Source organism: Oryx dammah, unplaced genomic scaffold (assembly GCF_014754425.2).
Source record: "Oryx dammah isolate SB20612 unplaced genomic scaffold, SCBI_Odam_1.1 HiC_scaffold_26, whole genome shotgun sequence".
Taxonomy (NCBI): Eukaryota; Metazoa; Chordata; class Mammalia; order Artiodactyla; family Bovidae; genus Oryx; species Oryx dammah.
Genome location: NW_024070210.1, coordinates 40,831,564 through 40,855,765, shown reverse-complemented (window position 1 = coordinate 40,855,765; position 24,202 = coordinate 40,831,564). Strand labels below are relative to the sequence as shown.

At 40.9% G+C, this 24,202-nt stretch overlaps 1 protein-coding gene across 1 annotated transcript in view; it reads left to right on the top strand.

The window, feature by feature from the left end:
* FBN1 (fibrillin 1) overlaps window positions 1-24,202 on the top strand; it is a 273,407-nt gene that overhangs the window by 229,484 nt on the left and 19,721 nt on the right. Inside the window, exons 51-60 of the mRNA XM_040226469.1 lie at window positions 3,389-3,538; window positions 3,869-3,934; window positions 4,204-4,320; window positions 6,059-6,178; window positions 7,693-7,815; window positions 9,099-9,230; window positions 14,430-14,555; window positions 15,126-15,332; window positions 16,534-16,659; window positions 16,903-17,025. Of these exons, the coding sequence (XP_040082403.1) occupies window positions 3,389-3,538; window positions 3,869-3,934; window positions 4,204-4,320; window positions 6,059-6,178; window positions 7,693-7,815; window positions 9,099-9,230; window positions 14,430-14,555; window positions 15,126-15,332; window positions 16,534-16,659; window positions 16,903-17,025 (1,290 nt within the window). The remainder of the gene's footprint in view (window positions 1-3,388; window positions 3,539-3,868; window positions 3,935-4,203; window positions 4,321-6,058; window positions 6,179-7,692; window positions 7,816-9,098; window positions 9,231-14,429; window positions 14,556-15,125; window positions 15,333-16,533; window positions 16,660-16,902; window positions 17,026-24,202) is intronic.

Here is a 24,202-nt window from a genome sequence, read left to right as displayed (position 1 = left end):
ACTTTTCAACTGGTCATCTTGTCATGTAATATTTAGGGATGTGAAGGGGGACCATTGAGAATTTCTCTGTTGGTTTGATCTTGCAGGTAGCTATCAGAGCCCCATGTGGATTTCTGGGTTGTGGGTGGGGCAGTGCTTGATGCAAGCAGATAATCAGTCTGTTTGGTGCAGACCAACCAGATAAATTCTAGCTCTTGCTCCTTTGTTTTTGTGTGCCTTTGGCTTGGCCGGAGTTTGGAAGGAAAGTAGTGAGAAACCAGGTGTGAATCTGCCGATGTGGCAGGCCAGAGGAAATTCAGAGGCTATTAATTCAATTTGCACTGGCCTGTCACTGAGCAAGCTAACGCTGCAGGAAGACTCAGCCCAGCTGTGAGCAGCCCTGCCACAAGCTCAGCTCCAAGAGGCAGAGCCAGGATTGAGGAATGCGAGCAGGGAAAGTGACTTTTGTAGCTCTGATGAAATTTCAAAGGTCATTAAGGGTGCTTCACAGATGGACTGGTAAACAGGCATCCTAGCAAGCCCTCGTTAAAAGGATGCGGGCGCACACAAACTCTTTCCCAGTGCATGGCACCTTTGATTAAAACACCAATTCCAGACAGTGACCACAAAGCCAATGTAAATCTCCCACAGCACAGAGATTTTGCTAGAGCCAGGGAATTAAGAGCTGTGTTTTTATTATAAGATGGCAAATTAGGAGTCAAGCTTCTAGTGCCCATAAAATTAGAAAATCTCATAGGAGAGAACCATGGATAATGTTTTTGAAGGAACAAATGGGATCTAGGGCTCAGGTGAACAGCCTCTGGCCCCTGAAGGCCACAGAGGTCAGTGAGTCACTCCTACCACGAAGTTCAGTGAAGGCATGTGTCACTTTGGCTCACTCTGAACTTCATACCTAGATTCTTTTCCGGGGTGAGGTGATACAGTGGTGCTGGGGAGGTGGGCTGGGGTATGGAACAGGGTCAGTAATAAAAGGAAACGAGAATGAGAACATAACAGAGCAATACTAGAACATGCATGTATCCAGGATTAAAAGATACATTTCAAGCTGGAAGACAAAGGAAAGAATTGAGTTTTGATATGCTTATTGAGATTTCTTTTGAGTAGTCATTAAATTATGTCTTAAAATAGTGATAGGCATAAATGATAAAAATAGGACCAGTAAACACAAAATGCTGTATGTGACAATGGACTTGAGTAAAGCAAATTCTGGGAGGAACGTGAGGAAGCCATGAGACATGCCTGCAATTCAGAGACATACTTTCCATGCCGGGTGTCAGCAGTAATAAACCTAATATTTTGATTTCTGAGAAAAACAAAAGAAAGCAATTAAAAGGTGTCCTTGAAAAAACTACAGTTTGTAAAATCTTGACGCTTCTCAACAGAGACAACATTTGAATAGAGGAGATGTTGCAGGACAAGGATCAGCTTTTATTGTTCTTCACCTTCAGAAGAGTAGTTTGCGAAAAGGGGACTATTAGGTCCCCACCCATAACAAATGTGAAAATACAGTAGACCCCAGAGAGATCATTTATCTGCAGAGTTGGTAGCCATGATGAGTTCAACAAGTTCATTGCAAAAGCCAACTGAATTTGACTTATTGGAGCCTGGTAAATATGGTTGGCTGATACTTTTACTTTAATTCATGAAAATTTTCCTGCTGTGATCTTTTGCAACTCAGTTATTCTCACATTGTGTCATTAAGATGGTAAAATTGTCTTAACTGAAATTATAAATGACTCTAATAATTTGCTACCTGGACTTGAAAACATTGACAGGAGAGAGCAGACCCGGTCATTCATAAAGAAAGGAGTATTGTGCAAAATGGAGCTGAAAACATTTCCTTAAAACCTGCAGATTTTAGCATCTGTGTAACTCAGAGGAGTTTGCAAAACTTTGGAAGTCAAATTTGAGGGCAAACACACTCCAGGCTCTTGGATGAGCTCACTTTTTAGAGGCACCCAATTTGCTCTATAAGAAATGGAAAAGTCAGTTTCCAAAGCTGCATCAAGCAATACTGGAGAATTTTGTAGGACCTAGATCCCAGTCCCATGCTCCATGTTGGAGTCGCCAAGAAAGAACTGATGTTAAAGAAATATATTCTTTATAGTAACAAATAAGTAAATTTTAATAAAATCAAAGTATATTAACGATACAATTTATGTACCTCAAAATACTGATATTTTCTGCTTCATTCTTTAGTTTTAAAGCACAAAATAACCTAAAAAGAAGCATAAATTTCAGTTTCAAAGATTACCCAAAGTCAGTAGAATCTGTCATATATAAGCTAAAATTTATGTTTACCAAACAAAAATGTTATTATTTATTACTGTGACAGAGTAATATATAGGTTTACATTTTTTCTCACTTAAAATACATTAATTAGAAAGAACCAATTCTTTAGTTTCTTTTTATACTGTAATATTAGTGGTACAGTAATATATTAAAATTGTAATAAAGTCAGAAAGGAAAGAAGTATACCCTTTGAAAGGATGATTATTCTCCTTCACATCCCCCTATCTTCCTGTCCTCTTTACCTTCCCTGTCTCTGTTGAGCCAGACAAGCTTCTGTGTGTGTGCAAGTGTGTACACATATGTGCATAAAATCTGCAGAAAACCTCACCTATATTTTGTAGACAGAAACTGAATAGCTGCTTCAGTGAAATATCTGAGTTCGTTGTATTTTTGCCAGTCCACAAAACTGCCACATCTTTATTTGCTCTATGCCTGGCATCTGGGGTTTTGTCTCCAGGGCTTAGGTGACACAGAATACACAGTGCAGTGTGTAATATCACAGTGAGACCTAGACTGGGAGATCTACCTTAACATAGTGTGCTCACTAAATGTTAGTCCATCTCTGAATAAAGTCACTGATGATGACAGCCCTGGAATGTGACAGTGCTGGTTTTAATTATTCACATCAGATTGCTTTGGAACCTTGGATAAAATGAAAAGTAAGAAGGTAAAAGTCACACAGATTTGTTCTTCAGATCATACTACAAAAGTTATTTATCACTTTAAAGATCTCAGGCTTCTCTGGTGGCTCAGATGGTAAAGAATCTGCCTGCAATGCATTAGACCCAGGTTCGATCCCTGGGCCAGGAAAATCCCCTGAAGGAGGGCATGGCAACTCACTCCAGTATTCTTGCCTGGAGAATCCCATGGACAGAGGAGCCTCATGGGCTATGGGGTTGCAAAGAGTCGGACACAACTGAGCAATGAACTCTCATTTAACGATCTCAGCTCAGTTACTTTTATAGTCACTTAAAAAGTATGACTTTAGTCATAAGAAGAGATCACATTTAACAGGGTGGACTGTTTCTTACTCAATTTTATACAATAATGACTTATCAGGAAAGCCATTGAGGGGTCTCTTGAATTTTTGCTGCAGATTTACGAATGAGCTACTGTTACGCCAAGTTTGAAGGAGGAAAGTGTTCATCACCCAGATCCAGAAATCACTCCAAACAGGAATGCTGCTGTGCCTTGAAGGGAGAAGGTTGGGGAGATCCCTGCGAGCTGTGCCCCACTGAACCTGATGGTATGTCTCCTGTCTGCATCTCTTTGGGGCATTCATAGGCCAGGCTGTAAGACTGCAGGCTTTCAGAAAATAAGACAATTTAATTGTTAACTCCAGTTGAAATGTTCACTAAGATTATTTTATCTTAGGAGCAAGGTAGTTATTTTTTTCTGAAGTATGTTATGACTCGAAGCTGCCCAAGTAGTAGGTACCACAGCTCTGAGAGCTTTGTTAACTTTCCCTGGCTTCTGGGCTTGGATTGTTCATCATATTCCAGTATGTGCAGCCTCCACACGATATTTGCTAAATGCCATTGGCCCACCCATTAACGAGGGTTCATCTCCACCACAGAGGCCTTCCGCCAGATCTGTCCCTATGGAAGTGGCATCATCGTGGGACTTGATGATTCAGCAGTTGGTGAGTGGCTTGCACTGGACTCTCAGCATTTTATAATATTCTCAACCAGTCTCTTCCTTGTCTTTTCTCTCGCTGTTATTTCTCCACATTTATCTTGGTAAATGAAGCCCTATTTTTTGGTCTTTTCATTTAGATACCAATTATATTATTATATTGTATGTTAATATTATAATGCATTTCATTGATTAGACACTGAAACAATCATAATTTCCCTTTGTGTTTCTAAAAAGTTACTTTGTTGTTCACTTTCTCCTCCTCCTATGCTTAAGACATGGATGAGTGCAAAGAACCCGATGTCTGTAAACACGGGCAGTGCATCAACACCGATGGGTCCTATCGCTGCGAATGTCCCTTTGGCTACATTCTGCAAGGGAATGAATGTGTGGGTGAGTAATAAAGTGGCTTCTTCTACAGAGATTTTACAAATCAGAAATTAAGCAATTCAGCATTCACACAAGGCTATATAAAGATGGGACAGAAATAAGTTTTATATACTCATTCATGTATCATTCATCTAGCAATACTGGCTGGGTCCCTGCCAGGTACCAGGCACTGTGCTTGGTTCTCTGGCTACACTAGTGAACTGAGCCACAGGGCCCTTCCGTGAATGGGCCTTACAGTCTGATGACAAGGACACTGAACACATTTGAAGAGATGGTAAAATGGACAGCATTATAGTGAAAGCCTTTAAGAAATTTGAAAAAAAATTGTTAATTGTCATAATCTTATTCTCTCAGTATGGAAAACACAAAATTCACTCAGATTTTGTTACACTTAGTACTGTGAGAGGCTGCGTACCCAGGGTATCCTCTTGTTTTAGCCCCCTTATTAAAATTTCAAAGAATGGCTCCTGTGACTGACCTTTGACCTCTTTTATCTAAGAAATTCAAAGCCATTCGGTGTAACCTAAATTAATAATGGCATAAATGCTGAAGGTTTGTCTGTGTGCATTAGAAAATGTTCTTTCCATACAGGGAATCAAGGTATGTGGTTTTTATCCACAACCATGGCTGTGGGAACTTAAACAAGTTTTTCAGCCCTCTAAGCCTCAGAATATAATAAATATCATGCAGATGGATTAATATATTTCTAATTACCTTACAGCTCTAAAAATCAATGATACTGTGATTTTTATTAACTTGAAAGAGATGTAATAATCCTGATAGTGAAATGCAATTTCATAGCAGAACAAAAGCAAAGTTGTGTTTTCTATTCAATATCTTCAGTTAGTGCTACGATATATGTGAGAAATACACCTCCTCACCAGGGTCTCTCAGCCCTGCCCTCTTGCCCTCACTTTCTGACTTCAGAACCTAACCTGAGACACAGCCCTCAATCATAATTCATCACTTTTCTGTGCTCTAGACAGCTGAGATAGCAATGTTATTTCTCTGGAATGTTCCTTTCCCAAAGGAAGGTGTTCTCCCCAAGAAATATGTCAGAATAAGAACAGTCAATATTCTAGGTGGATAGATTAGGAGACATATATTTTTTAGACTTCCTTGGTAAAGCTTTCTCCACAGTTGTTTAGAGAGATCATACCCTAAACATATTTCTTTCTAGCCTTTCTTCTGCCTAATGGAAGCCATCTGGTTTCCACAAATTCAACAAAATCTACTTGACTCTTGACTTTATCCAGTGTCTTAATTTTGCTTAACCTCTGGTCTCTTATTTTGCGTAAGTTTAGTCTTCTATTTTATATCTGGCAAAACTCCATCATGTTTAAGGCTTCTTGGAGAATGATGTAATGTAAGGCCAAACTGGAGGTGTATTTCTAACATTAAGTAAGCAAAAACTTTTGACTTATAAGAGAAGCCTTGTTTTAACCCTTTGAGCATCTCTTCCCAGTAGATGTATTTCATAACAGGAGGCTGGAGGCACCCATGGCAAAGAGCACAGTAAGGGCTAAGAAGCCTGAGTACTGTTACTGCCACTTAGCAAGTCAAATTTTATAGCTATAAATCTGTGGTAATAAGATGTGCACTCCTCTCTTGCAAGGACAGAAAGAGAATGAACCAAAATGTTAGAGATCAAAGTACTCTGATGGAATTTGAAAGGTACTATCTGAGTCCAAGTCCATTTTCTCTCAATTCATATTTTGACTACACTTCTGATCACTTGCAGACACTGATGAATGTTCAGTAGGCAATCCTTGTGGAAATGGAACCTGCAAGAATGTGATTGGAGGTTTTGAATGCACCTGTGAGGAGGGATTTGAGCCTGGGCCAATGATGACTTGTGAAGGTAAGCCTCTTAAACCTAGGATAGTTGGTTGCATGTTCTGATCATAGGGATAGTAGGTGGTTGATTATAATTCTTAGTATTAAATACCACCCAGGGTATATAAAATAAATAAAATCTGGGCCATGTCATCATTTCTTCTCTATGTGGCCTCCTTTCTGCAGAAAGTGTCTGAAAAAGATGTAGGTGGTTCATGACCCAGGTGATGCCACATCTCATGCAGAGTTCTTCTTGGGGTCTCTACTACCACTAATATTTGAATATAACACCTGTCCTGTCTCCTACCCTCTTTCTTATTTTCTTTGCCTCCCCTTTTTCCCACTTTATCCTATACACCCTTTCTTTTTCTTTTCTCTTCATAGAAACAACTACACACTAAGATTAACACCAATATCCTTTCTCTCTCTGGGGGCAATCACTGCAAAAGAGGCTGTCGATACTCTCTGAGCAACTGCCAGTATGTCTGGTAGGATGCAAGGAAAGAAAGGCAAGGGAGGGTGTGTCTAGAATAGCAGCTCTCAAAGGGTGGTCCCTGGATCAGCCACATCAGTGTCACCTGGGAATTTGTTAGAAATACGGATTTTCAGGCCTTGTCCCAGACCTCCTGAATCAGACTCTAAGGGTGGGACCCAGCAGCCCTCCAGGTAGTTCTGATGCACTCTTAAGTGAGAGCCACTGGTTTAAGAAAAGAATGAAGGTGAGGCGATGGTACAGTGGGTATTAAGCTGAGCTTTTCATTAGAGATATTATCTATCAATACTCCTAGTCAAAGATGTTGGTGAATCTTTAAAGGCTGTTACTAGATCACAATGTGGGATCTCATGGATATTCTTGTCAGGATCATTGGCCTCAGGGAGAAATTGTGCTAATCAAGATCGGTTTTAACCCTGCTTTTCTGAACCATATTATGATGGTTCCAAACTATGCAATCTATAGAAACCTCTTTTATCTATTAATCTATTACTGTCATTCCTATTTAAGGCTATAACTTAAGCCTCAGTGTGAACTAAGTACAATATTTCTATAAGTGTAAAGTTATTCAGAATACTTTCTTGGGCATGAGAATCACTGTTACTTCACAGGATCCTCTTTTATCTGGAGAAGGATACTGGGGGTTCTGTCCTCACCACAGTTGACTTAGCAGTTATTCTGGCTAAATGGGGTAAAACTGATCCCCATTTCACTGTGACTTTAGAGAGTGGTAACTGGTCAACTTGAGACTTAAAAGCCAGCATTTCTGAAAAGCTCCCTATATGTAGGATGACCTATAATTTCTCGTCTGACTAAATAACAATAATTATACCAGCACCATAAGTATAAACTGAGATTGTGCTGGAAGAACCAAGATGTATGATCACCCTACTTGGGCCAATTATAAAATAACAAATTCATTTTATAATCCTGGAAATGCAGAGACTGCTTGGTCTATCCATGTTTATGGCAACTTTTGGTAAAAGTATATTCCTTTCTCGGTTGAGGCTTATGGTCCGTTATTCTCTTACTGCCTTCTCCTGCAGATATAAATGAGTGTGCCCAGAATCCTCTGCTCTGTGCCTTCCGATGTGTAAATACTTACGGGTCATATGAATGCAAGTGTCCTGCTGGATATGTTCTGAGAGAAGACAGAAGGATGTGCAAAGGTGAGACATTCACATTCAAAGTCATCTAAGCCAGGGTGTTCTAACTCTGTCTATGATGGGAAATGTCCTTCCAAAGCATCCACTAGCAGAGAAAGACTGGAAATTGGGGAACACTGCTGTAGTCCATGGACAATATGAAGGTTGTCATTGCTACATTTTTCTCCTAAATTGTAGCTTAAAGCTGGGTTGAGGGTGGCACTGCAGACCCTTTTTAGTTCACCACACATTGCATGCCTGTGACATGCCAGCCATTCTACGAGATGTGGAGATATAAGGGGGAAAAAAAACTTCCCCACATATAAGAAGCTCAATATGAAGATGCTGAGAGCTATGAATAATCATAGTATGATAACTGAGAACATGAGAACACAAGGAAGGAATGTGAATAATAAAGTCACCATCACTATGGAATATTATATTCCAAGAATGGGGTAGCATATGGAGCTGACTTGGAACAATTTCCTTTAAAAGTGCTTACTGAACACCTGCAGTTGCCAAAGTACTGGACTAAGCTCTGTTATACAAAGTTGGGTAAATCCTGGGGATCCTTCAAGAGCTCTGATTTGCTTCTCCCAAGTTCTTAAATGAGCAGATATCTGTTCTTTTCAAATGATTTACATAGAATTTTTCTTAAAGGTAGGAAGATTTCCAAAGCAAGGGCTCCATGTCACATGCAGGCTAAAGTCCAAATTTCTCAATTCAGATAACATAAAGGGGAAAGATAAAAAGAAGGAAGTGCAATAGCACAGAAAGTAAAGATTGAAGAAGAGCCACACTGGGCCAGAAAAAAGAAAATGGAGGGAAGACCTAGTAGAGAAGATATTTGTAGATGCCTGTCTTTTCCTCAAAGTGTAAAAACCAAATCTTTCATTATTATATTTCACAATGATTCTAATATGTCATATTAATACTATGATATTAAGATATAAGCTATATTAAGTATTATATAATGGAAGCATTGGTTTATTATTAGTTTGATAATGCTATTATAATTATCATATTATGAAAGCTTTATATAAGGCCTTTTTAGTTCAGTATGTCAAAACTAATTAGAAATCACACTTCCTGCCTTTGACAAATTTATCAGCTAGAGAGAAATTTCTTAAGTTCAAAGGGCGTTAGAAGATGCCTTCCCATCTTAAGAGACCAGCTCCCAAGAATGCAAAAGGAAGTAGGTTAATGTTGAAATAGTGTCAGTAAAAATTGGTTACTTGATACTGTCTTACGTTTAAAGGGCAGGGAATTAAGGCAGCTCCTTTTATGAATTTGCACATTCTTTCCAGATGAGGATGAGTGTGAAGAGGGAAAACACGACTGTGCTGAAAAACAAATGGAGTGCAAGAACCTCATTGGCACATACCTGTGCATCTGTGGACCTGGGTATCAGCGAAGACCTGACGGAGAAGGCTGCGTAGGTAAGGGCAGCCCCAGCAAAGGGGCTTTGAGTGAGTGGGAAGCGACAAAGGATGGAAGGGACATGGGCTCTGTGTCCGCGTGGATGCTGTCTTCTCCTTGGCCAGAGCTATCTTGCCTCTCTTACCTCCTATCACGACTTTCCGTGGAGGCCTCCTTGCCTCTTGATTATGAATTCCACCAGCAACATAATTTCTCTCCCTCTGAGCTGGCCTTTGAGTGCTTTTCCAGGTCTATTTTGCTGCCAGGAGTAGAAGACCAGGTAGTTCCTCTCGTCCCTTCCTTTACTGTTTACACTGCTTTGCCGTTGTGGGTTCGGTTCTTCCCATCACATTGGAATGCCTCTCTACTGGCTTAACTTTGCTGCTGCCACCCTAACATTGAGTACAGTTGTTCAGTAAATTTCACTAAACCAGAATTATCACTAAACCAATGGGATCTACATCCAGAGAATCTGATCTTATCGAGATTGAGGCCCAGGTCCTGGTAGTTTTAAAAGCTCCCCAGGTGATTCTAATGTGGATTCAGCCTTGAAAAGCATAGTAGACCGGGGATTGGCAAACCACAGTCCTAGGGCCAAATTCAGCTCGCCAACCTACCACCTGTTTTTGTAAATAGACTCATTTTGGAACAGAGCTGTAACCATTCATAATTTTCCATGGCTGCCTTCATGCCACAATAACAGAGCAGAATAGCTGCAACAGAAATCAAATGGCCTGCAAAGCCTATATTATTACTGTTATTACAGAAGAAGTTTCCTGACTTCTGCTTTAGTTAATGAAGAAAAAATACTAGAAAATTTCTACATATGCCCTTTCTTATGTTGTCAGTCAAGAAGCTTAAGAACCATATTGTCCCCTTCCTCTGCAAGATACAGATTTAAACGGAAGTTGAAGAGCAGACTTTAAAAGCATAGAAAAAGCATGTGGACTTATGATCACTCACTGGATCTTCTGGGAACAGTGCTTCTCAGCCTCAGCTGCACATTGGAATCACTTGGAGAGCTCAGGTCCCACCCTCAGATATTGGTTTAATTGGTATCAGGGTGGCCTTAGCATTGCAAATTCTAACCTGTTCCAACTCTCTGGCTCTCATAATAAGATCTCTACCTCAGGGGCTTGGAATTATTCTCAATGGGAGCACCTAGGCAAATTACTTTATGATCTTTCAACTCTCCAGCTATTATCAATACTTTTTTTTAAACTGGGGAGACTGAATTATGATTTATTATTCCTTAATACTGTTGAAGTATTATTATAGGCATAATCTACATTGCATCAGAAGATTAGTGTAGACAAACTCCCTCAGGTTAAAACTCACCATCACAGACATTATTCTAGTGAGTATTGTAATATTTCTTTAACATATTGATCTTAAGGATTTTTTCTACCTTCATTTAAAATAACACTCTGAGAATTCTCTACACATACAGATATGGCAAGTTTTAAATTTAAGTGAAAAACATAAGTGTACCTAAAGTGCTATCATCTATGTTTAAGTATATAAACATGCTATTAATTATGTTTTTAAAAGGGTGGAGGTATATCACAGATATGGCTGTATTTGTTTGTATGGGTATAATTCATCTCTAGGAGGATACTCCAGAAATTAGCAGTAGCACTGGTTGCTTCCCAGGAAGGAAGTTTGGTGGCTGGGGAAGAGGAGAGGGAGGGGCACTTTGGGCTGTATATTCTTTTGTACCCTTTGAATTTGGAACCATGTGAATAGGTTCAGTTCAATCGCTCAGTCATGTCTGACTCTTTACGACCCCATGAATCACAGCACGCCAGGCCTCCCTGTCCATCACCAACTCCCGGAGTTCACTCAGACTCACGTCCATCGAGTCAGTGATGCCATCCAGCCATCTCATCCTCTGTTGTCCCCTTTTCCTCCTGCCCCTAATCCCTCCCAACATCAGTGTCTTTTGCAATGAGTCAACTCTTCGCATGAGGTGGCCAAAGTACTGGAGTTTCAGCTTTAGCATCATTCCCTCCAAACACCAAGGGCTGATCTCCTTCAGAATGGACTGGTTGGATCTCCTTGCAGTCCAAGGGACTCTCAAGAGTCTTCTCCAACACCAAACTTCAAAAGCATCAATTCTTCATCGCTCAGCTTTCTTCACAGTCCAGCTCTCACATCCATACATGACCCCTGGAAAAACCATAGCCTTGACTAGACGGACCTTTGTTGGCAAAGTAATGTCTCTGCTTTTCAATATGCTAAGTTGGTCATAACTTTTCTTCCAAGGAGTAAGCATCTTTTAATTTCATGGCTGCAGTCACCATCTGCAGTGATTTTGGAGCCCCCCAAAATAAAGTCTGGCACTGTTTCCCCATCTATTTCCCATGAAGTGATGGGGCCAGATGCCATGATCTTCGTTTCCTGAATGTTGAGCTTTGAGCCAACTTTTTCACTCTCTTCTTTCACTTTCATCAAGAGGCTTTTTAGTTCCTCTTCGCTTTCTGCCATAAGGGTGGTGTCATCTGCATATCTGAGGTTATTGATATTTCTCCCGGCAATCTTGATTCCAGCTGGTGCTTCTTCCACCCCAGCGTTTCTCATGATGTACTCTGCATATAAGTTAAATAAGCAGGGTGACAATATACAGCCTTGACATACTCCTTTTCCTATTTGGAACCAGTCTGTTGTTCCATGTCCAGTTCTAACTGTTGCTTCCTGACCTGCATATAGGTTTCTCAAGAGGCAGGTCAGGTGGTCTGGTATTCCCATCTCTTTCAGAATTTTCCACAGTTTTTTATGATCCACATAGTCAAAGGCTTTGGCATAGTCAATAAGCAGAAGTAGATATTTTTCTGGAACTCTCTTGCTTTTTCGATGATCCAGGAGATATTGGCAATTTGATCTCTGGTTCCTCTGGCTTTTCTAAAACCAGTTTGAACATCAGGAAGTTCACGATTCACGTACTGCTGAAGTCTGACTTGGAGAATTTTGAGCATATACTAGCATGTGAGATGAGTGCAATTGTGTGGTAGTTTGAGCATTCTTTGGCATTGCCTTTCTTTGGGATTGACCTTTTCCAGTCCTGTGGCCACTGCTGAGTTTTCCAAATTTGCTGGCATATTGAGTGCAGCACTTTCACAGCATCATCTTTCAGGATTTGAAATAGCTCTACTGGAATTCCATCACATCCACTAGCTTTGTAGTGATGCTTTCTAAGGCCCACTTGACTTCACATTCCAGGATGTCTGGCTCTAGGTGAGTGATCATACCATCGTGATTATCTTGGTCTTGAAGATCTTTTTTGTACAGTTCTTCCGTGTATTCTTGCCACCTCTTCTTAATATCTTCTGCTTCTGTTAGATCCATACCATTTCTGTCCTTTATCGAGCCCATCTTTGCATGAAATGTTCCCTTGGTATCTCTAATTTTCTTGAAGCCATCTCTAGTCTTTCCCATTCTGTTGTTTTCCTCTATTTCTTTGCATTGATCACTAAGTAAGGCTTTATCTCTTCTTGCTATTCTTTGGAGCTCTGCATTCAGATGCTTATATCTTTCCTTTTCTCCTTTGCTTTTCACTTCTCTTCTTTTCACAGCTATTTGTAAGGCCTCCCCAGACAGCCATTTTGCTTGTTTGCATTTCTTTTCCATGGGGATGGTCTTGATCCCTGCCTCCTGTACAGTGTCACGAACCTCATTCCATAGTTCATCAGGCACTTTATCAGATCTAGGCCCTTAAATCTATTTCTCACTTCCACTGTATAATCATAAGGGATTTGATTTAGGTCATACCTGAATGGTCTAGTGGTTTTCCCTACTTTCTTTAAGTCGGAATTTGGCAATGAGGAGTTCATGATCTCAGCCACAGTCAGCTCCTGGTCTTGTTTTTGCTGACTATAGAGCTTCTCCATCTTTGGCTGCAAAGAATATAATCAATCTGATTTCGGTGTTGACCATCTGGTGATGTCCATGTGTAGAGTCTTCTCTTGTGTTGTTGGAAGAGGGTGTTTGCTATGACCAGTGTGTTCTCTTGGCAAAACTCTATTAGCCTTTGCCCTGCTTTATTCCGTATTACAAGGCCAAATTTTCCTGTTACGCCAGGTGTTTCTTGACTTCCTACTTTTGCATTCCAGTCCCCTATAATGAAAAGGACATCTTTTTTTTGGGTGTTAGTTCTAAAAGGCAGGTCTTCATAGAACCATTCAGCTTCTTCAGCAATACTGGTTGGGGCATAGCCTTGGATTACTGTGATATTAAATGGTTTGCCTTGGAAACGAACAGAGATTATTCTGTTGTTTTTGAGATTGCATCCAAGTACTACATTTCAGACTCTCTTGTTGACCACGATGGCTACTCCATTTCTTCTAAGGGATTCCTGCCTGCAGTAGTAGATATAATGGTCATCTGAGTTAAATTCACCCATTCCAGTCCATTTTAGTTCGCTGATTCCTAGAATGTCGACGTTCACTCTTGCCATCTCCTGTTTGACCACTTCCAATTTGCCTTGATTCATGGACCTGACATTCCGGGTTCCTATGCAATATTGCTCTTTACAGCATCAGACCTTGCTTCTATCACCAGTCACATCCACAGCTGGGTATTGTTTTTGCTTTAGCTCCATCCCTTCATTCTTTCTGGAGTTATTTTTCCACTGATCTCCAGTAGCATAATGGGCACCTACCGACCTGGAGAGTGCCTCTTTCAGTACCCTATCATTTTGCCTTTTCATACTGTTCATTGGGTTCTCAAGTCAAGAATACTGAAGTGGTTTGCCATTCCCTTCTCCAGTGGACCACATTGTGTCAGACCTCTCCACCATGACCCATCCATATTGGGTGGCCCCACAGGGCATGGCTTAATTTCATTGAGTTAGACAAGTCTGTGGTCCTAGTGTGATTAGATTGACTAGTTTTCTGTGATTATGGTTTCAGTGTGTCTGCTCTCTGATGCCGTCTTGCAACACTTACCGTCTTACTTGGGTTTATCTTACCTTGTATGTGGGGTATCTCTTCACGGCTGCTCCAGCAAAGCACAGCTGCTGCTCCTTGCCTTGGACAAGGGGTATCTCCTTACCACCGTCCCTCCTGACCTTGAACATGGAGTAGCTCCTCTAGGCCCTCCTGAGCCCATGAATAGGTTATCTAGTCACAAACTAAACTTTTCTTTAAAAAAAAAAGAATCTATCTTTGTACAAGTGGACAGATGACGCCTCTTCTCTTTGGTCCTTCAATTACACCACACAGATGAAAATGAATGTCAGACCAAGCCTGGGATCTGTGAGAACGGGCGCTGCCTCAACACCAGGGGGAGCTATACCTGCGAGTGCAATGACGGCTTCACAGCCAGCCCCAACCAGGATGAGTGCCTTGGTGAGTACAGACTACAGGATGCTTTTGTAACCCCAGCCTCCACACTGGGATGCTTGAAACCAGATCACTTATTTGAAATAGAAAATGTTGAAATTTGAGGAAAGGTTAACAATGTTCATATTTTGGCGATGATTCTATGACCATGATTGTCCACTGGGCTTAGCACCACCCTGCTGCTAAATTCTTTCTTTGCTAATTGTATCATTGAATCACTTGTTTGGAATTTCTTTCTCAGCTGCCTATTTAAGCTCTTGATGCTCAGGATCAGTTTCCATGTGTTTCTCTGACCCTTGCTATAGCCTGGTTCTCCGTATTTCTGGGAACAGATAGAGTGATAATCTTGTTGATACCAATGCCTTTCTGCCCACTTACTGAATATCTTGTCTTGTTTTCCCCAGATGTCATCCTTTTTCTCTTACTGCTGCTTCCAGCTTTCCCTTCTTGCTCCTTCTCAGCCAGGGTAAAGTGTTACATCCTTCTTGGGACTTAATATCTGAGCAAATTCGGAATACCATGTTATGCTTCTAAAGTTCCCTAAAATCTTCTTTGCATCCGTAACACCCTTTCCAGACAACCGGGAAGGGTACTGCTTCACGGAGGTGCTCCAGAACATGTGTCAGATCGGCTCGAGCAACAGGAACCCCGTCACTAAGTCTGAATGCTGCTGCGATGGAGGGAGAGGCTGGGGGCCCCACTGTGAGATCTGCCCCTTCCAGGGCACTGTGGCTTTCAAAAAACTCTGCCCCCATGGCCGAGGGTTTATGACCAATGGAGCAGGTACTTCATTTATGGTCCAAAAATACTTTCAGGGAATTTGTTTTATCAGGAACAGATGAGAATATAGAATCTATAATGTGGGCCTAGGTTGAGTTGCACAGTTTAGGTTGACAAAAAAAAAAAAAAGTCATTATGGTACTTTAGATATTCAAAGCCATGTTGCCAGAGTGTCCTTGGTCTGATTAATGTGTGTGCTTCAGTTCGTGTCTTTGCATTACAAGGAGTCCTCAGCTTTTTAAGCTGGTTTGTTATAAGAATATAACCTTTTACTCAGAATATAATCTTTTAGATACATTTTGGAATAAATGATCACTAAATTCCTAAAGTAGCCTACCAATATGTATTTTATCTAGTAAAACTGGCTGAAATATATCACATGAAAGAAGTATAAAACAATGCTGATACAGTCAGCCTTCCATAGCCACAGATTCCATATCTGTAGATCCAACCAACCTTGGATTGGTTTCTACCCAATGTTGATTGAACCTGCAGTGTCAACGGTACTATGCCATTTTGTATATGGGGCTTGAGTGTCCATGAATTTTAATATCAACAAGGTAGTTCTGGAACCAGTGCTCTGGATATGGAGGGATGATTGTACTGGGAATTAAGACAGCTGCCTCTGGAAAAGTACAAGCCGTGTCAACTTGAGAGGGATGAGGAGGCTGTCAAGGTGTCTGAGGCTGCTCTGAAAAAGACTTCCAGGCCTATGTTTATTAACAATAACTGCAATTGTTTGCAGTCTTATAAAAAGAGACTTTGAGCTCCTTGGGAGGAAATCAGAAGTGAGAGGAGAATAGAGAGATTAAATAGGATTTATGTTCATGTTACAAAGATGTGACTAAAGGTTAATAACAGAATTGGATGTGGTAAAGACAGAATAGATGGAATAACCAAAGTGATTTATCATTCTTTGGCAGATGTGAAAATGAGATGGTAGATGCATTTCTTCAGACCAATGAAAGTATGCTATATTGCATTTCAGAGTAATCTTGAAAAGATCAGGAAAAATAAGAGCTATGGGTATAAAATTGTTACTTAACAATCCAAGGCTAAGAACTCACTTGCTATTGGCACCCTGCTAAGTAGTAATGAGACAGAAGGGTCAAGATGTGAGTGTCAGTGGCTTTAATGCCCAATAGTACATATTGACCCTTTTATAATGCCTTTCTCATTTTAATTGCTATTTATTAAATTATAGATATTGATGAGTGCAAGGTTATTCATGATGTTTGCCGAAATGGGGAATGTGTCAATGACAGAGGATCATATCATTGCATTTGTAAAACTGGCTATACTCCAGATATAACTGGAACTGCCTGTGTAGGTAAGTGCTCTATTTCTGATACTCAGGTTTATTCTCGGGTGGAAATTGGACATTATGAGGAAGAAACCCTCAAAATGAAACTCTAAAAAGCCTGTGTAATTTCATAAGGAAATGTAAGACAGTGATCAAAGACAGTTTACCTTTTCTTTCTTTAAAACTAAGATTCTTTGTTAGACGCTGTGGGTAATGAGCATTGAAACATCTTTTTAGATGGGCAGTCACACTGTGTCTCTTTGATCATAGATCTGAATGAGTGCAATCAGGCTCCCAAACCCTGCAATTTCATCTGTAAGAACACAGAAGGGAGTTACCAGTGTTCATGCCCAAAAGGCTACATCCTGCAGGAGGACGGAAGGAGCTGCAAAGGTAAAGTGGAAACTGCTTCCACCCACTTATCTGCCTTATGGGAACATGGTTTCATTCCTTGTGCCTTTGAGGGATCCAAAGCTGAAAGACCTCCCTCTGGGCAAGAGGTACATCCCTGGGGTTAGTGCCTCCTTGGCGACACTTTTCTTACACCAACACTAGAACCTCCTAAAAAGGATCCTATATCTAAAGACAAAGTAAAAAGGATCCTATATCTAAAGACAAAGAAGTAGCCAAAATGAAATGGTAGGAGGGGGCACAATCATGATAAATCCCACACCTACTGGTGGATGCCCCACAAAGTGGAAATTCTTCCACAGGAGTGAAGGTTCTGAGCCCCAGGTCACGCTCCCCAGCCTAGGGGTCTGGGAACAGGAGGACCCCCAGAGAATCTAACTTTGAAGGCCAGTGAGGTTTGATCACAAGAATTCTACAGGACTGGGGAAAATAGAAACTCTATGCTTGTAGGGCACATACAAGTTCTCATGTACACCAGAAGCCAGAGAAAAAAGTGGTGACCTCATAAGAACCTGGGCTGGACCTACCTGTTGGTATTGGATGGTCTCTTGCACAGGTTGGGGGTGGTTATGGCTCACTGTGGGAACAAAGACACCAGAGGCAGTGATTCTGGAGAGTACTCACTGGCATGAGCCCTGGTGGAGACTGCCATTTTCTCACCAAGACTTGGCTCCAAACAGCATGTAGACTCTGATGCCTCAGGCCATACAACCAACAAGGTAGAAACACAGCCCCACCCATCAGCAGATAGGCTGCTTAAAGTCTTTCTGAGTAAGGTCTTTCCTGCTAAACATATTCTCTGACAAAGCCCTGCCCACCAGCGGGACAAGAAAGGCTCCACCCAGCGGCAGACAGGAAAAAAAGTCCCTCCCACCAGGAAGCCAGCACAAGCCTCATCCACCAGAAGAGGACAGCAGAAGCAAGAACTACAATGTTGCAACCTGAAACATGGATACTGCAAGTCACAGAAAGTTAGATAAAATGAGAGAGCACAGAAATATGTCCCAGATGAAGGAACAAAATTAAAAACCCAGAAGAACAACTTAAGTGAAGTAGAGAGATGCATTCTACCCCCCCAAAAAAAGAATTCGGGGTAACAATAGTAAAAATGTTTCAAGATCTCAGAAAAAGAATAGAGGCACAGATCTAGAAGATATAAGAAAAGTTTAATAAAGACCTAGAAAAAATAAAAACAGATGAACAATAACTGAAATAAAAAAATACACTGAAAAGTGAAGTTGCTCAGTCGTGTCTGGCTTTTTGCTCCTCTGTCCATGGGATTTTCCAGGCGATAGTACTGGAGTGGATTGCCATTTCTTTCTCCAACCAGGGATCTTCCCAACCCAGGGATCAAACCCAGGTCTCCCTCATTGTAGACAGACGCTTTACCATCTGAGCCACCAGGGAAGTCCTAGAAGGAATCAATAGCAGAAAACGTGAGGCAGAAGACTGGATAAGTGAGATGGGAAATGCATGCTGGAAATCACTGTTGAGGAACACAATAAAAGAATGAAAAGAAATAAAGGGTCATGAAGAGTCGGACACGACTGAGCGACTTCACTTTCCCTTTTCACTTTCCTGCATTGGAGAAGGAAATGGCAACCCACTCCAGTGTTCTTGCCTGGAGAATCCCAGGGACGGCTGAGCCTGGTGGGCTGCCGTCTATGGGGTCGCACAGAGTTGGACATGACTGAAGTGACTTAGCAGCAGCAGCAGCAGGAGACCTCTGGGACAACATTAAATGCAGCAATGTTCACACTATAGGGATCTCAGAGAAGTAAGAAAAAGACCTGATAAAATATTTGAAGAAATAATAGCTGAAATTTTCCCAAATATGGGAAGGGAAACAGTCACCCAGATCTAGGAATCACAGAGCGTCCCAGCCAATATAAATCCAATGAGGAACACACTGAGACACAAAGTAATCAAACTAACAAAAATTAACGACAAAGGAAAAGTATTAACATAGAAGGTAACTCGCAGCTGATTTCTCAGCAGAAACTCTTCAGGCCAAAAGGGAGTGGAACAATGTATTTAAAGTGATGAAAGGGAAAAACCTACAAGAATAATCTACTGAGCAAGGCTCTTATTCAGATTCAACAAAGAAATCAAAAGCTTTACAGACAAGCAAAAGAAAAGAGAATTCAGCACCACCAAATCAACTTTGCAACAAATGTGAAAGGAACTTATCTAGGCAGAAGAGAAACCACAATTAGAAATAAGAAAATTACAAATGGAAAACCTCACTAATAAAGGCAAACATACTGAAAAGGTAGGAAATCATCCACACACAAATATGCTATCAAAACCAGAAATGGTGAGAAGAGGAAAGCATAAATGCAGGATATTGGAAAAGGATTTGATATTAACAGACTAGCAACTTAAAACAATCTTTTTATATATAGACTGCTATGTCAAAACCTCATGGTAACTGCAAACTGAAAATATATAATAGGTATACACATACAATAAGAGAAAAATCCATACATAATGGTAAAGTCAGTCATCAAATGACAAAAAGAGAACAAAAGAGGAAGGGAAGAAAAAAGACCTTTTTTTAAAAAGCCAAAATTTTTTTAATGACAGTAAGAACTTACATCCCTTCATGGATCACTGCCTTATCATGGCTAAGGGGATTGTGTAACTCAGTGAAGCTATGAGACATGCCCTGCAGGGCCACCCAAGACGGACGGGTAATAGTGGAGAGTTCTGACAAAACGTAGTCCACTGGAGGAGGGAATGACAAGCCACTCCAGTATTCTTGCAGTGAGAACCCTATGAACAGAATAAAAAGGCAAAAAGATATGACACTGAAAGATGAGCCCTCTCAGGTTGGAAGATGTCCAGTATGCTACTGGGGAAGAGTGGAGGGCAATTACTAATAGCTCCAGAAAGAATAAAGTGGCTGGGCCAAAGCGGAAACATTGCTCAGTTGTGGGTGTGTCTGGTGGTGAAAGTAAAATCCGATGCTATAAAGAACTATATTGCATAGAAACCTGGAATGTTAGGTTCATGAATCAAAGTAAATTGAACACAGTCAAACAGGAGATGGCAAGAGTAAACATCGACATCTTAGGAATCAGTGAACTAAAATGGATGGGAATGGGTGGATTTAGTTCAGATGACCATTATATCTACTACTGTGGGCAAGAATCCCATGGAAGAAATGGACGAGCCCTCATAAACAACAAAAGAGTCAAATGCAGTACTTGGGTGCAATCTCAAAAACGATAGAACAGTCTCAGTTTATTTCCAAATCTAACCATTCAACATCACAGTAATCCAAGTCTATTTACCAGCCACTGATGCCAAAGAAGCTGAAGTTGACCAGTTCTATTAAGTCTTACAAGACCTTCTAGAACTAACACCAAAAAAGATGTCCTTTTCATCATAGGGGGTTGGAGTGCAAAAGTAGAAAGTCAAGAGATACCTGAACTAACAGGCAAGTTTGGCCTTGAATACAAAATGAAGCGGGCAAAGGCCAACAGAGTTCTGCCAAGAGAATACACTGGTCATAGCAAACACATTTTACCAACAACACAAGAGATGAGTTTACACATGGACATCACCAAATAGTCAATACTGAAATTGGATTGATTATATTCTTTGCAGCCAAAGATGGAGTAGCTCTATACAGTCAGGAAAAACAAGACGTGGAGCTGACTGTGGCTCAGATCATCAGCTCCTTATAGCAAAATTCAGGCTTAAACTAAAGAAAGTGGGGAAAGCCACTAGGCCATTCATGAATGACTTAAATCCCTTATACAGTGAAAGTGACAAATAGATTCAGGGGACTAGCTCTGGTAGAGTGCCTGAAGAAATACGGACAGTTTGTAACAATGTACAGGAGGCAGTGACGAAAACCATCCCAGAGAAAAAGAAATTCAAGAAGGCAAAGTGCTTGTCTGAGGAGGCCTTACAAATAGCAAAAAAAAAAAAAAAAAACGAGAGAGAGAGAGAGAATCCAAAGGCAGAGGAGAAAGGGAAAGATATACCCAACTGAATGCAGAGTTCCAGAGAATAGCAAGGAGAGATAAGAAGGCCTTCTTAAATGAACAATGCAAAGAAGTAGAGGAAAACAATAGAATGAGAAAGACTAGAGATCATCAAGAAAATTAGAAATCTCAAGGGCACATGCAAAGATGGCTCAATAAAGGACAGAAACAGCAAGAACCTTTCAGAAGCAGAAGAGATTAAGAAGAGGTAGCAAGAATACACAGAAGAACTGTACAAAAAAAGTCTTAATGAACCAAATAACCATGATGGTTTGGTTACTCACCTAGAGCCAGACATCCCGGAATGTGAAGGAATTAGGAAGCACTCAATCAAAGGGCCTTAGGAAGCACTACTACAATCAAAGCTAGTGGAGGTAATGGAATACCAACTGAGCTATTTCTAATCCTAAAAGATGATGATGTTAAAGTTCTGCACTCAGTATGCCGGCAAATTTGGAAAACTCAGCAGTGGCCACAGGACTAGAAAAGTTTTCATTCTAATTTGAAAGAAGGGCGATGCCAAAGAATGTTCAAACTTCTGCACAATTGTGCTCATTTCACATGCTAGCAAGGAAGACAGAAAATCCTTCAAGCTAGGCTTCAACAATACATGAACACAGAACTTCAGACACACAAGCTGGGTTTAGAAAGGGCAGAGGAACCAGAAATCAAACTGCCAACATCTGCTGTGTCATAGACAAAGCAAGGGAATTGCAAAAAAACTTCTGCTTCATTGACTACGCCTTTGACTGTTTGGATCACAACAAACTGTGGAGAATTCTTAAAGAGATGGGAACACCAGAGCACCTTAACTGCCTCCTGGAAAACCTGTGTGCAGGTCAAGAAGCAACAGTTAGAACTGGACTTGGAAAAATGGACTGGTTCAAAATTGGGAAAGGAGTACATCAAGGCTGTATATTGTCACCCTGCTTATTTAACTTATATGCAGAATACATCATGTAAAATGTGGGGCTGGATGAAGCACAAGCTGGAATCAAGATTGTCGAGAGAAATGGCAACAACCTCAGATATGCAGATGATAGCATACTAGTGGCTTCCCTGGTGATTCAAACAGCAAAGAATCTGCCTGCAATGCTGGAGACCCAGGTTCGATTCCTGGGTCGGAAAGATCCCCTGGAGAAGGGAATGGCTCCCCACTCCAGTATACTTGCCTGGAGAATTCCATAGGCAGAGGAGCCTGGCAGACTACAGTCCATGGGGTCACAAAGAGTCAGATAAGACCGCGCAACTAACACTTTCACTTTGGGGCCTCCCAGGCTGGCACTAGAGAACCAGCCTGCCAGTACAGGAGACACAAGAGATTCAGCTTTGATCCCTGAGTTTCAAAGATCCCCTGGAGTAGGCCATGGCAACGCACTACACTGTTTTTGCCTGGAGAATCCCATGGAGAGAGGAACCTGGGGGGCTACAGTCCATAATTTTGCAAATAATTGAACACGACTGAAGTGCACACAATGGCAGAAAGCAAAGAGAAACTAAAGAGCCTCTTGAAATTAAAAGACAGTTGCTCTTAGGAAGAAAAGCTATGACAAACCTAGACAGAATATTAAAAAGCAGAGACATAACTTTGCTGACAAATGTCTGTATAGTCAGAGCTATGGTTTTTCCAGTAGTCATGTACAGATGTGAGAGTTGGACCATAAAGAAGGCTTTATTTGATGCTTTCTAACTGTGGTGCTGGAGAAGACTCTTGAGAGTCCGTTGGACACCAAGGAAATCGAACCAGACAATCCTAAAGCAAATCAACCATGAAAACTCATTGGAAGGACTTATGCTGAACCTCTAATACTTTGGCCACCTGATGCAAAGAGCCAACTCATTGGAAAAGACCCTGCCTGATGCTGGGAAAGATTGAGGGCAAGGGGAGAAGGGGGTGACAGAGGATGAGATGGTTGGATGACATCATTGACACAATAGACAAGAGTTTGAGTAAATTCAGGGAGACAGTGAAGGACAGGGCAGCCTTACATGCTGCAGCTCGTGGGGTCACAAAGAGTCGGATATGACTTAGTGACTGAACAACAACAGCAAATATCACTGGTGAGCTTAGATACAAGTATCCTCAACAAAATACTAGCAAACCAAATCCAACAGTACATTAAGTGGATCATACACCATGATCAAGGGGATTTACACCAGGAATGCAAGGATTTTTCAATATCTGCAAATCAGTGTGATAAACCACATCAACAAATTGAAGAAAAAAAAAAAAAACATATGATCATCTCAATAGATGCAGAGAAAGCTTTTGACAAAATTCACCAGGCATTTATGATAAAAGTTCTCCAGAATGTGGGCATAGAGAGAACATACATTATAAAGTCCATATAAGACAAACCTACAGCTAACATCATACTCAACAGTGAAAAGCAAAAGCATTTTCTCTCAGTTCAGAAACAAGACAAGAATGTCCACTTTCAGCACTTCTATTCAGCATAGTTGTAGAAGTCCTAGCCACAACAATCAGAGAAGAAAAAGAAAGAAAAGAAATCCAAATTGGAAAAGAAGAAGTAAAACTGTCACTGTTTGCAGGCAGATTCTTTACCATCTAAGCTATCAGCAAAGCCCAGATGATGTGATACTATACATATAAAATTCTAAAGATGCTATTAGGAAACTACTAGAGCACATCAAGGAGAGATAAGAAAGCCTTCCTCAGTGATCAATGCAAAGACATAGAGAAAAACAATGGAAGTAGAATGACTAGAGATTTCTTCAAGAAAATTAGAGATACCAAGGGAACATTTCATGCAAAGATGGCAGTAATAAGGACAGAAATGGTATGGACCTAACAGAAGCAGAAGATATTAAGAAGAGGTGGCAACAATTGACGGAAGAACTATACTTAAAAGATCTTCATGACCCAGATAACCACGATGGTGTGACCACTCATCTAGAGCCAGACATCCTGGAATGTGAAATCAAGTGGGCCTCAGGAAGCATCACTATGAACAAGGCTAGTGGAGGCAATGGTATTCCAGTTGAGCTATTTCAAATCCTAAAAGATGATGCTGTGAAAGTGCTGCACTCGGTATGCCAGCAAATTTGGAAAACTCAGCAGTGGCCACAGGACTGGAAAAGGTCAGTTTTCATTCCAATCCCAAAGAAAGGCAATGCCAAAGAATGCTCAAACAACTGCACAA